The sequence below is a fragment of the Papilio polytes genome, unplaced genomic scaffold, assembly GCF_000836215.1.
Source record: "Papilio polytes unplaced genomic scaffold, Ppol_1.0 DF824325.1, whole genome shotgun sequence".
NCBI classification, from domain to species: Eukaryota; Metazoa; Arthropoda; class Insecta; order Lepidoptera; family Papilionidae; genus Papilio; species Papilio polytes.
The window spans coordinates 1,104,298-1,116,567 of NW_013524879.1; the positions used below are offsets into that span (position 1 = coordinate 1,104,298).

Consider the following 12,270-nt stretch of genomic DNA (forward strand, 5'->3'; position numbering starts at 1 on the left):
AGGTGACATGATCAAGAAGGGAGTGATGACTGAGATGACGGATAATAGAGGAGGAAAACCCGGACGAAAACCCGGTGCGCCGACCCTACGGGAGTAGGATAAGGCGGGGGAGATAATAATGTTTAGTCTCGCTTTGATTCCTATGAGCTTATGGAGGTATACTACTCGATTTTTAGTTGTGCAACTAAACAGTCGAGGCGAAACAATCGACAAACTCACAATCTTACTAATCATACTTATTAATATTATAAATGTGAAAGTTTGGATGGATGGATGGATGGATGTTTGTTAGAGTTTGTAGCTTAAACGGCTGAACGGATCTTAATGAAATTTGTCATAGATGTAGAGGATAGTCTGGAAGAACACATAGGTTACTTTCTTTTGTTTTTATTAAAACCACGCGGACGGAGTCGCGGACGAAAGCTAGTATTATAAATGCGAAAGTTTAGATGGATGGATGGATGGATGTTTGTTAGAATTTGTAGCTTAAACTGCTGAACGAATCTCGATTAAATTTAATACAGATGTAGAGGATAGTCTGGAAGAACACAAAGGTAACCTACATGTTTTTTAATTACAGACGAAATCGCGGGCCAAAGGGAGTATTTGGTCTATTTTTGATCGACTTCCAAAAAGAAGGAGGTTCTCAAGGAGCTTGTAGAGGGACACAATATGCACTTACTAAACAAGAATACAATCTACTGACTACCTTAACATCAGATGGCATTATCATGGTAAAAGAAAATAATAAAAAAAAGAATATAATTGATTTTAACTCACCTTTCTTCAAATATAGTCGAGCTGGTTAGATTAAACGCGTCATCTGTCACACTCGCGTCGTCCACTCCATATCTGACGTCATCAGTGACGTATTTATCAGGTCTGACGTCGCCAACGTATCTGTCAGTTCCAACGTCGTTGACTTGTCTATCAGGTCTGACTTCACTAACGTGTCTGTCAGATCTAACGTCGCTGACGTGTCTATCAGGTCTGACATCGTTGACGTGTCTATCAGATCTGACGTCGTTGACGTGTCTATCAGGTCTGACGTCATTGACGTGTCTATCAGGTCTGACTTCACTAACGTGTCTGTCAAGTCTGTCGTTCACGTGTCTGTCGAGTATGACGTCACGTGCTCGGTCGTTCTCTGTGACGTCACCGTCGAATGACTTCGCCTGTCCTATTCTGTTCTTCTGGTCCCATAGCTTTTTGGTTTCATCCTGAGCTCTGCGTTTTAATTCTGATATCTTCTCTCTTTCGTTTTCTATTACTTGGCATCCTGAAATTATTTGTCATTGTCAATTTAACATATTAATATGTTTTGCGTAACTATTAATTATTTTTAATAAGGCATTACAGTTAGTAGCTTTTAAAAAATCAACAATTGGATATGTTTAGTTCTGAAGCGTAATTCCTTTTACACCCTAATATAACATAGAACAATCAATACTTACAACTCGATATGGGCTATATATTTTCACGCTATTAACCTTAGGGGGGCAATAAATTGGAAGAAAATGCTCTACAAGAAAGTGACAGATAATTCAAGGCAATAGCAGCAAAAGAGGTTGCTATGATTACTTAAATTCTCAGCCAAGAGCCAATAAATAATTTGAAAGAAATTTTAAAAAATATAAAAGAGGTTAATTTGACCTGAAAATTATCTATAAATACTATATTATAAACTTTATTGTGATTAAAATAAATATGAAAATACCTAAAAATTTCTTAATAAACTTACCTTGTTCTTCCAACATTTCGATACGTTTTCTTTCTATTTCCATCAGACTGTCCAATGTCCTTTTACCTAGAGAATTCATGTCTGTGTCACTTGTCAGTATGGGGGCGTCCATTGTCACCTTCGATATACGATCTATGTCATCTTGTGATGGAATTTTACCGCTTTCCGACATTTTATACTCTAAACTCCTATTAGGTTCGTCTCCACAACTCTTTCTATACAATAATTTAGTTCCTGAATCATTAAAATCTGTTCTTTCGAAAGTAACCGTCATTGATTTAGCTAATTCATTCTTATTGTTAATTTCATTTGGTACTTTATCAGGTGACAAAGATTTCGATTTATATTTATTATCAGTTACCGGTTTAACGTTTTTAACGTAACGGTTTTTTTCATTAACTTCGTCTATTTTATGTTTTTTAAACGAATCTTTTTTAATTATCTTCCCTAGCGCTGCGAATGTTGGTATCTTTGATGACGAGTTACTTTTTAATGGACCGTTATTTTTATTCTTTTTAGAATGTCTTAAACTGTTGAATTTATCTAAATCTATTTCTATATTTTCACTGTTATAGAAGATATTCTCGTTGAAGCTCTGTGACATAATGTCCGGTTTCTTCTTATCTTTGGTTTTCCGCTTTAAAGAATCGAAATTCCTCTCCCAAAATCCTTTCTTCTCTTTAGAAGAAGTAGAAGATTTAGACGGGCTTTCGCTTAAGCGAGTTTCGTTAACTTCTGTGACGTCACGTCCCAAATCAACGATCATAGATTGAGACATCTGATCTATGGAATTGAATTTGTCTTTGATATGTTTTGTATGATCTTCGAAGTTTGTTATTTTTATATCGATTTCATCGCTGTCAGAAGTTTGAGGGGAATAACCGAATTCGTCAGATTTCGCTCTTGTCTGGTCTGTGTAAAATGCACTATCAGGTGACTGTGTTCGTTCGATATCGTTCAATTTAGTTACAATCGGTTTTAATTCTTTCTCTATAGTTTGCACTTTGCCCGTTAATTCTTCCACTTGGTTTAGTAATTTCACATATCTAGATTGTAATATTTTAGTTTCGTCTAATGCTGATGTCAGATTATTATTGGCTTCAGATTTTAATGTTAGTATTCTACTTTTTTGTGCGTCTATCTTCTTTGTTAATGAAATGATTTCGTTCTGTATATCTTCTCTATTTGCTAATCTGAAATAAAACAATAAATGTACACGACAGAACTGAAGAAACCAGTAATATGCTTAAATTAATTTTACTAATATTATAAGTTCGAATGTTTTAGTTGGATGTTTTTTTTAGAGTTTGTAGCCTAAACTGCTGAATGGTTCTCTATGAAATTTGTCATAGATGTAGAGGATAATCTGGAAGGCCACAAAGACCACTTACTTTTAATTTTTTTATTGCACACGGATGGACTCGTGGGTGAAAACCAGTTAAGAATAAAAAAAACACATGGTCTATGTGTTGGCGATTCAATAAACCTCTTTGTGTCTTTATTTTTAATCCTTTTTAAAATAAGAATGTACATTTTTTTATTAATTCTTTTGTAAATAATTGAAGTAGTCTTCGAGAAGATGTCACAACGCTAGGCTGAATTGTACATATATTTCTCAATTTGTAAATCTTATTAAAAGTTGTTTAGTTTTGGTTTACTTCTTATTTATTTTATTCGCGCAATCCTCCCCGTACAAGATCGTCCCTTTCACTATGTATAAATATGATTACTGTAATAATTTGAAAGTAAATTGTAGCTTTCTCGTAATTATTATTAAAACAAGCCTTTAATGTAGGGTCTTCCTGAGTTAATTCTCTCTCTAAATGTTACTTAATCTATACTGAAATACAACTTACAACTCTGATTCCTCTTCCAAATGCTGGAACTCTAAATCTTCGAAGATTTTCGATTCGTTATCCAAAATGTCCTGCGCGTTTTGTAATTCCTCTAAAGTGGCCGCGTTCTCTTTTAAATCTTTTTCTAATCTATAAAAATCAAAAATTTTAATTATATTAAAATCGGTATCGGGTCCCTTAGATCGTTTTAATTTTAGTTTCTCCTTTTCTTTATGTGTGTGTAATATAAAGTAATATGTAATTCTTCTGTGAATGTAAATATCATATCTACACTTCTATACTATTATACGAAAGCGTAAACAAACACTTCTTTGTTGCCTAAGATGTCAGCAATTACAGCATATTTTTGAATAATTATCTTTTTAATAAGAAGCCCTACACCTACGTCATGTTTTAGGCTATATATTTTCACGCCATTAAATTTAGGGTGTAAATATTTTGGATAAAAACCCTAATGTGGGAAAGAGACCATAAGTTGCTGCCAACATCAAGGAAACAAAATTGCCACACATTGTCATTATGTCATGTCATTTTGACATTTGCAATTGAATTTGACAAATGTAATCAATAAAACAATTTTCATAATTTCATGCGAATGAAGTCGCACGGGAACAGCTAGTTTGTATTTATTTTTCACCAATTTGTAGCTAAATGTAATGATTGGTGACGGTATTGTATATTCCAATAAATAAAACATAGGATTTTAACTGATTTGTCTAAATCAGATCAAAGATTTTTTAAACAATGACCTATCTATTTATAGAGATCAGTGGGATATTTAATATGTTTTGTGAAAATTGTAACATAAAGTAGCTTGATTCTATAAAAAAAGCTGATTTACTGATAATAGTGAAAATATGCAATTTTTAGAATTGTGTATGGAACGATTAGAGGAAGTTTGAAAGTAGCGCCAGTGATGGAGAAATTGAGAAGCAAAAGGTTAGCGTGGTATGGACATGTGCGACGAGACGATGGAGACATAAACCTGAAAGTGTTGAGATTGAATGTGGATGGCTACAAAGGAAGAGGAAGACCAAAGAAAGTATGGATGGATTGTGTGAAAGATATGCTTAAGAAAGGAGTGGATTCAGATATGGCTGATAGAGATGTATGGAGCAGTACATACTGTGCTGACCCTCCGTAAGGGATAAGGGCAAGTGGATGATGATGTGTATGGAACGAAAAGAGATATTTTCTTATAAAATTCAAAGTAAACTAACCTTTCAACTTTCTTAGTTGCGATTTCAACTCTTTCTCTTATTTCGTTCTGTCGTATTTCTTGTTTCTCCTTCAACTCTTTGATCTCTTCCTCTATCTTCTTCGCGTTCTCTGTTAATTCCGCTTTCTTCTTCTGTTCTATATTTAATATCGCTATCTCTGAATCGTATTCTCCTTTGATTAGGGCTTTCTCCATTTCCAACTGAAATAAAAAATTACAATTATTTAAGACTAGCGATTGTCGTGCGGCTTCATTTGCATAAAATTATGATTTTTTATTATATCGTTTACATTTGTATAACTTTAAATTTCAAATGACAACCAAGGCATTTGCCATTGACTGACAATTTCTGTTACCATGGTAACCTTGCTATTGGCTTGTAGTTTTTGTCCCTTTCTAACATAACTTTTTTTCAATTTACTCATAACTAAAGTAAATAGCGTGAAATTTTAAAGCCTATGGACTATCGTAAGTACATGGTTTTTTATATAAAAAAATGGTTATTTAAAAACAAAATGTGATGGCTGATATCCTTAATAACAAAGAAAGTGTGTCTTTACGATATATTATTATAAAGTGTAAGAAACTTACGTCTCGTAAAATATCATCTTCTTGTGATCTAATTTCTGACATTTTACATTTTAATTCATGAATTTCAGCAACTAATTTCTTTCTTTCTTCTTTAAAACTATCGTATTTAGTTTTTAAATCATCTACATTATCGTCCAAAACAGCACTATCTATAGAACTTGCTTCTAAATCCATTTTCCTAACATCTTCTGTTATGTTCTTAATTATTTTATCTCGTTTATTATCTTTGAGATCTTTTTCAAATTCTTCCAACTCAGGTATATCTGCCATTAATTCTTTCTTTACGTCATCGAAGCTTTTGTTTTTTATTATAGTTTTTTCAATATCTATTTCTACTGGACTTGATTCTTTTGTTGGATTTTCTATTTTATCGTTATATATTTTAGAATACCTGAATTCTAGATCGTTAGCTAAATCTGTGTCATCTATCATAGGTATTTCGTCATCTAGACTTAGTTGTTTTTCTATACCTGCACATTTAGTTTCTTTTTTATTTATAACTTCTGTTGGGAATACAAAGTATTGTGGTGAGAGATTCTTATGTGCGAAGGTGGTTTTTATTCTGGTTCTTGGACTTTGTGTGTTAGGTGATTTTGGTTTGAAGTTGTAGTTTTTGAAATACATATTTTCGTATGGACTATTACTAGGTGATGTTTCACCGTTTTTTCTTATTAGTATAGGACTAGATATTTCTGTGAACTCTTCATCAAAGATGGGTATACCTATTTCGTCCATTCTACCGATATCGTTGATAGTTACTTCTGGTGTTATTTGGTCTTGTGTTTCATCGAAGTTTTCGTAATTGGATAGATTCCTTTGTAAAGGTAAGGAATTATTCATTGTCCTATTGGTTGTATCGAATCTAGAAATAATCGAATTTTTAATCAAATTATACTTTGATATTCTCTCTTTCTAACTATATTACGTAGAAAGAGATAGTAGACATAAAATTCTTTCGAACATCTTAAGAATAACAAGCATTAATAATACTAATATTATATTATGAATGCTAAAGTTTAGATGGATGGATGTTAGAGTTTATAGCCTAAACTACAGAATGGATTTTGATGAAATTTGGTATATATAAGTCTGAAAGAACACAGACTTCTCACTTTTTTTTAATTCCACGAGCACGCTCGCGGGCAAAAAGTAGTAAATCTATTATATGAACAATTTTCCTTATTCCCTTATTGTTGTTTTTTAAAACTTACTTGTAATATCCGTCACTGGTTTGTATGAAGTTGGGATTGTTGAGGGCGACACTGCGCGGTAGAGATCCGTTTGTGATAATTTTATTATGTGACCTCTTTTCTGTCGGAGTTATGGGGTTGCCTGAAACAAAAATAAATTCATATTACTTCTTAATCTTACTAATATTATAAATGTGAAAGTTTAGATGGATGGATGGATGTTTGTTAGAGTTTGTAGCCTAAACGGCTGAAAGGATCTTCTTTCTTTTTTTGAACTCCACGCGGGCGGAGTCGCGGGCGAAAGCTAGTATTATTATAATTGTGAAAGTTTAGATGGATGGATGTTTGTTAATGTTTGTAGCCAAAGCTGTTGAACGGATCTGGATGAAATTTGGCATAGATGTCAAACATAGTCTGGAAGATAAAATAGGCTACTTATTTTTTTTTAATTCCACGCGGACGGAGTCGTGGACATAAGCTTAATATATACAAGTGAAGGTGAAAGAATTTTTGAAATCAGTCCAGTAGTTTTTGAGTTATTTCAATACATACAAAAATACAAATCTTTTCTCTTTATATTACTAAAGATTAATAAACAAAAGATTACCAGCTTATGATAACAAATGTATGTCAATAGATTTTAAGCATTTTTATCAAACTATAGTACGTTATATTACAAAGGTAGACGGAAAAATGTATGTGGATTGTATGGAAGAGGATATGTGTATGGAGTTCATATACTGAGAGAGATGTATGGAGTGTGCCCAAATTACGTACAGTCAGGGAAACTGGCGGTTCCAACTTATAGCTACAATCATTTGAACATTTTGAAACGAGACGCGGAACAAAAATGGCTAGTTTCTTTTTATTATTATCCCATTTGCATTAACTGCTATCCAATTATTTATAAGAGGCGGAGTTTCATCATCCACTTGCCCTTATCCCTTACGGAGGGGCACAGTATGTGCTGCTCTATACATCTCTATCAGCCATATCTGAATCCACTCCTTTCTTAAGCATATCGTTCACACAATCCATCCATACTTTCTTCGGTCTTCCTCTTCCTTTGTAGCCATCCACATTCATTCTAACACTTTCAGGTTTATGTCCCCATCTCGTCGCACATGTCCATACCACGCTAACCTTTTGCTTCTCAATTTCTCCACCACTGGCGCTACTTTCAAACTCCCTCTAATGTACACATTCTTAACTTTATCCATTCCTGTCACACCACACATCCATCTTAAAAAAAAACATACGCATCTCAACCACATGCAATCTCCTTTCATCCGCAAGAGGCGGAGTTTCTCTCATAATAAACAGGGCAATTTCCTTTAGTCAAACACCGCGAATTTCCGCGATTGTACAATTTTAACATCAATATTTATAGCTAGTTATAACATACCTGTGGCTATCTGCCTTTCATACTCCGCGCACATGTTCAGTATTTCCTCTAACCGAGCAGTTTCTGCCTCCTTCTGTTCTTCTTCTTTAATTCTGTCCTGGTAAGCCTGGAATAGACAATTTATGTTCACGATGCGTTTAAACATACTGATTAAATTATACAAATACTACGCAATGATTATCTGTGTTAATTAATTTGATAAGGGTACCGTGAATCGGTTTCTGACACCTTTTTATATACTAGCGGTTGCACGCGACTGTCTGCGAGGAATTAAAAAAAACCTTTTTTAAACCTATACGTGTTGTTCCAGACTTCTAAAACTATAAGATTTTTTGCAAGATCTGTTGAACCGTTTTAAAGATAACTTCTAGAAACATCCATCCATTATTAAGTATAAGTACAGTAGGACCTCGATAATTCAAACTTCGGTAACTTAAAAACCTCTATAACTTCAAAAAACAATATGTTCCCATCAGAGCCTAAAACCTCTATAACATAGACCCTTCATCATCCACTTGCCCTTATCCCTTACGGAGGGTTGGCACAGTATGTGCTGCTTCCATACATCTCTATCAGCCATATCTGAATCCACTCCTTTCTTAAGCATATCTTTCTCACAATCCATCCATATTTTCTTCGGTCTTCCTCTTCCTTTGTAGCCATCCACATTTAATCTTAACACTTTCATGTTTATGTCTCCATCGTCTCGCCGCACATGTCCATACCACACTAACCTTTTCTTCTCAATTTCTCCACCACTGGCGCTACTTTCAAACGTCCTCTAATGTAACACAGACCCTTGACAACTTAAAACCTCTATAACTTAAAATATTCTGTGTTTCCCTTGGACTTTAACTTATCGTGGTCCTACTGTACTTATTTTAAGTGTGACTATAAACTGTATACTACATTTAATTAATATTTAATATATTTTTCTATCTGAAGGCAAAATACTTCTAAATATTGCCATAATGAGTAAAGACGGAAACTTACCATACCTCCAAAAAGTTTATCGATCTTTTTAAGAATATTATTATAAATCTCAGTTTTAAATTTGAATTCTTTAATTTGATTATATTTTAAATCATTACCAACTAGAAAAACATTACTATTCTTTATTGGTGCGGAGATTTTGTCACTGGCAACACATTTTGAGTCGGCCATTTTGGAAATCATTGCTTTCAATTCGTCGTAGGATTGTTTTATCTGTGCTTGTAGTTTTATTATTTTATTATCTATTGTATTCTCGTGGTCTCTCGTTTTTTTAATATAATGATTCGTTAACACTGTATTAATTGTTCGGTATATTTTTATGTCATTTCGAAGTTTATGAACTATCTCTAACTTTTCGTTCACAGAATTAGTTAGTTCAAATATTTTATTACTGTCGTTCTGCACATTGTTTTTGTCTATGGATAATTTCAACTCTTTCAATGCGAACGTATTTTGTTTTATCGTTTTGACGAATGATTTTAAAAGTCGATTATTCGAATTTTGCTTTTTATCAATCTGAACGGGTTTGTAAATCATTTTCAATTTTTTCACTTTTAAAATATCTAATTTACATGAACACTGACATAAAAAAGCACTATTCAATATTGTAACACAATTCACAAAAATATAGAAGCCTTTTTTTATTTTTTAGGCTTTTCTAGTGATCATTTCGTTACTGGCCATTGTCATTTTTGACAGTTGACGTAAGAAAAAAATAAATCGTTTTTTTTAATTCGCGTGAATCTAGACAAAGGCTCGTTAGCAAACTGCCATGTTTTGTCGCATAGAGCCGCAGAGGTTTATCATTACGTCAAACGATATCTTTAGATAACGCTATTGTTTCCTTAATTTCAATTACTTATTCGTTTAATTTTATCTTTTATCTGTGTACTGTAAAGATTAAAGGTTTCGTGAATGAGAGGTACAATATTTGCGGTGTTAAAACAAATAAGTTGGTTTGACTACTTTAATGTATACTATTATAATAAAGCGTAAACACACACTTCTTTGTTGCCTAAGATGTCAGCAATTACAGCATGTTTTTGAATAATATTTTAATAAAAAGCCCTACACTTACGTCACGCTTTAGGCTATATATTTTCACGGCAATAAACTTAGGGGGTAAACATTTTGGATAAAAACCCTAATTTGGGAAAGAGACCATAAGTTGCCAACATCAAGGAAGCAAGATTGCCATATTAAGGTAATTGGTATTTTGTCATTTGCAATAAAGAATTTGACAAATACAAACAATAAATTTATAATTTCATGCGGATGAAGCCGCATGCGAACAGCTAGTGTAAAATAAATGCAATGAATCAAAGTTAAGCATATACTCATAGATCAAAAAATTATTTTTTAGTTTAATTTTAGAGTTGCCATTGTGACAAGTATTATATTTTAAAACAAAAACACATAAGTCACTAATATTATAAATGCGAAAGTTTAGATGGATGGATGTTTGTTAGAGTTTGTAGCCTAAACTGCTGAACGGATTTAGATGAAATTTGGCACAGATGTAGAGGAGAGTCTGGAACAACATATAGGCTACATTTTTGTTTTTAAACTACTATACTAATATTATAAAAAGGAAAGATTTGTGTTTTTGTATGCATTTGATTCATGTAAAAACTACTGGGCTGATTTTTTAATTCTTTCTCCATTACTAAGGTTCGTCTGTGAGTAACATAGGCTATATTTTTTTATTTCACGCGAACGTATTCGTGAGCAAAAGTAAAAAATAAAATCCATACCTTTATTCTCATATTTTCAGCATCACTTCTTTCATATTGACAGTTGCTGTAAACTGGTAGATATTGCGGACTCCTATCAAAAGATGACGTCACAACCCCTTTCTGGTCCCTTCTAGAACATTCTTCATCCAGATTGTTTCTACAATCTAGATTACTTTTAGATTCAGAATTAATACGACCGTATACATTTTCCGATCTCATTTCATTGTTTATTTTCTTAGGAAGTTTGGTATCGTCGAAGTTTCTTACGATATCGTCGATTTTAGTTTTATTCCGTATGTTAGAGTTCTTCGTTTCAAGATTATTCTCATTTAATATTATCATTTTCTGTTCGTGTTTGAATTTTGTCATATAATTGGGAACTATTTTATCACCTAATACGTCTTTAGCTGGCGTATTCACTGTCAAAGAGTTGGAACTGAACACTTTTGGTGATATCTCATTATCATTTGTTGTATAAAATTGACTTCTACCCACGCATTTTTGTTGTTTAGCGTAATATTCGAATTTTGATACTTTAGCCATTATCCCTGACATTTTAGGTCTAGATTCTTGATCTGAGTTGGAATCTGATTGATCTAGATCTCGGAATGGTTTTTTAGGGACTAAAGGTGGTTTTTTTCTGGACATCTCTTTTAATGTCATATCTAGTTCTTTATCTAATTGTGATAAAGATGTATCTTTGTAGATTTTTTGTATGTTCGTTTGATAGCACTGTGATGAATCCGTATGATGATTGATGTAACCTGAAACATCAAAGAAAATTATTTTTTTTTTATTTAAAACTAGCTGTTCCTGTGCGGCTTAATCTTAAAATTAATGAAAATCTTATTTTATAGTTTACATTTGTCAAATTATCAATAGCAAATGTCAAAATGACATGATGTCAAACCATGGCAACCTTGCTACCTTGATGTTGGCAATAACTTATGGTCTCTTTCCAACATTAGGGATTTATCCAAAATATTTACCCCTAAGTTTAACGGCGTAAAAATATATAGCCTAAAACGTGACGTAAGTGTAGGGCTTTTTATTAACAAAAGAGGTATTCAAAAATATGCTGTAATTGCTGACATCTTAGGCAACAAAGAAGTGTGTGTTTACGCTTTATTATAATAGTATATATATTATAATAGTAGATATTAATATATTTTGGTTAATTTACTCATATTTATTATAATAATTACAGGTAAGAATTTGTTAAGATATGGTTCGCGATACTGCAGCTCCGGGATTCGAACCCATGACCGTTAAATTGACAGCCAGGACACAAACTATTAGACAATTGACACTTCAAATTATACATATTTGCATTTTACAGTTTCCTGTTATGTTCGTTATTATCAATGTAAAATTCAACGCAAAAATATATAAAAGTTCTCTATGACCGTGAAATATGAAGATAAAAATATTTGTTTCTGTCTTAATTAGAATTTTCATATCAACACAATAATTTCGAGAAAATGTAAATATTTGAATTATTTAACTTTGAAATAATAATAATAATAATAATAATAATTC

At 32.6% G+C, this 12,270-nt stretch overlaps 1 protein-coding gene across 1 annotated transcript in view; it reads right to left on the reverse strand.

Moving 5' to 3' along the window:
- Positions 1–776: 776 nt before the first annotated feature.
- The window catches only part of LOC106099879 (golgin subfamily A member 4-like), a 52,146-nt gene continuing 40,652 nt past the window's right edge, over positions 777–12,270 (reverse strand). Inside the window, exons 6-13 of the mRNA XM_013278563.1 lie at positions 10,750–11,495; positions 8,003–8,108; positions 6,619–6,739; positions 5,408–6,269; positions 4,818–5,017; positions 3,598–3,726; positions 1,742–2,934; positions 777–1,279 (exon numbers count right to left, since the gene is read on the reverse strand). Of these exons, the coding sequence (XP_013134017.1) occupies positions 777–1,279; positions 1,742–2,934; positions 3,598–3,726; positions 4,818–5,017; positions 5,408–6,269; positions 6,619–6,739; positions 8,003–8,108; positions 10,750–11,495 (3,860 nt within the window). The remainder of the gene's footprint in view (positions 1,280–1,741; positions 2,935–3,597; positions 3,727–4,817; positions 5,018–5,407; positions 6,270–6,618; positions 6,740–8,002; positions 8,109–10,749; positions 11,496–12,270) is intronic.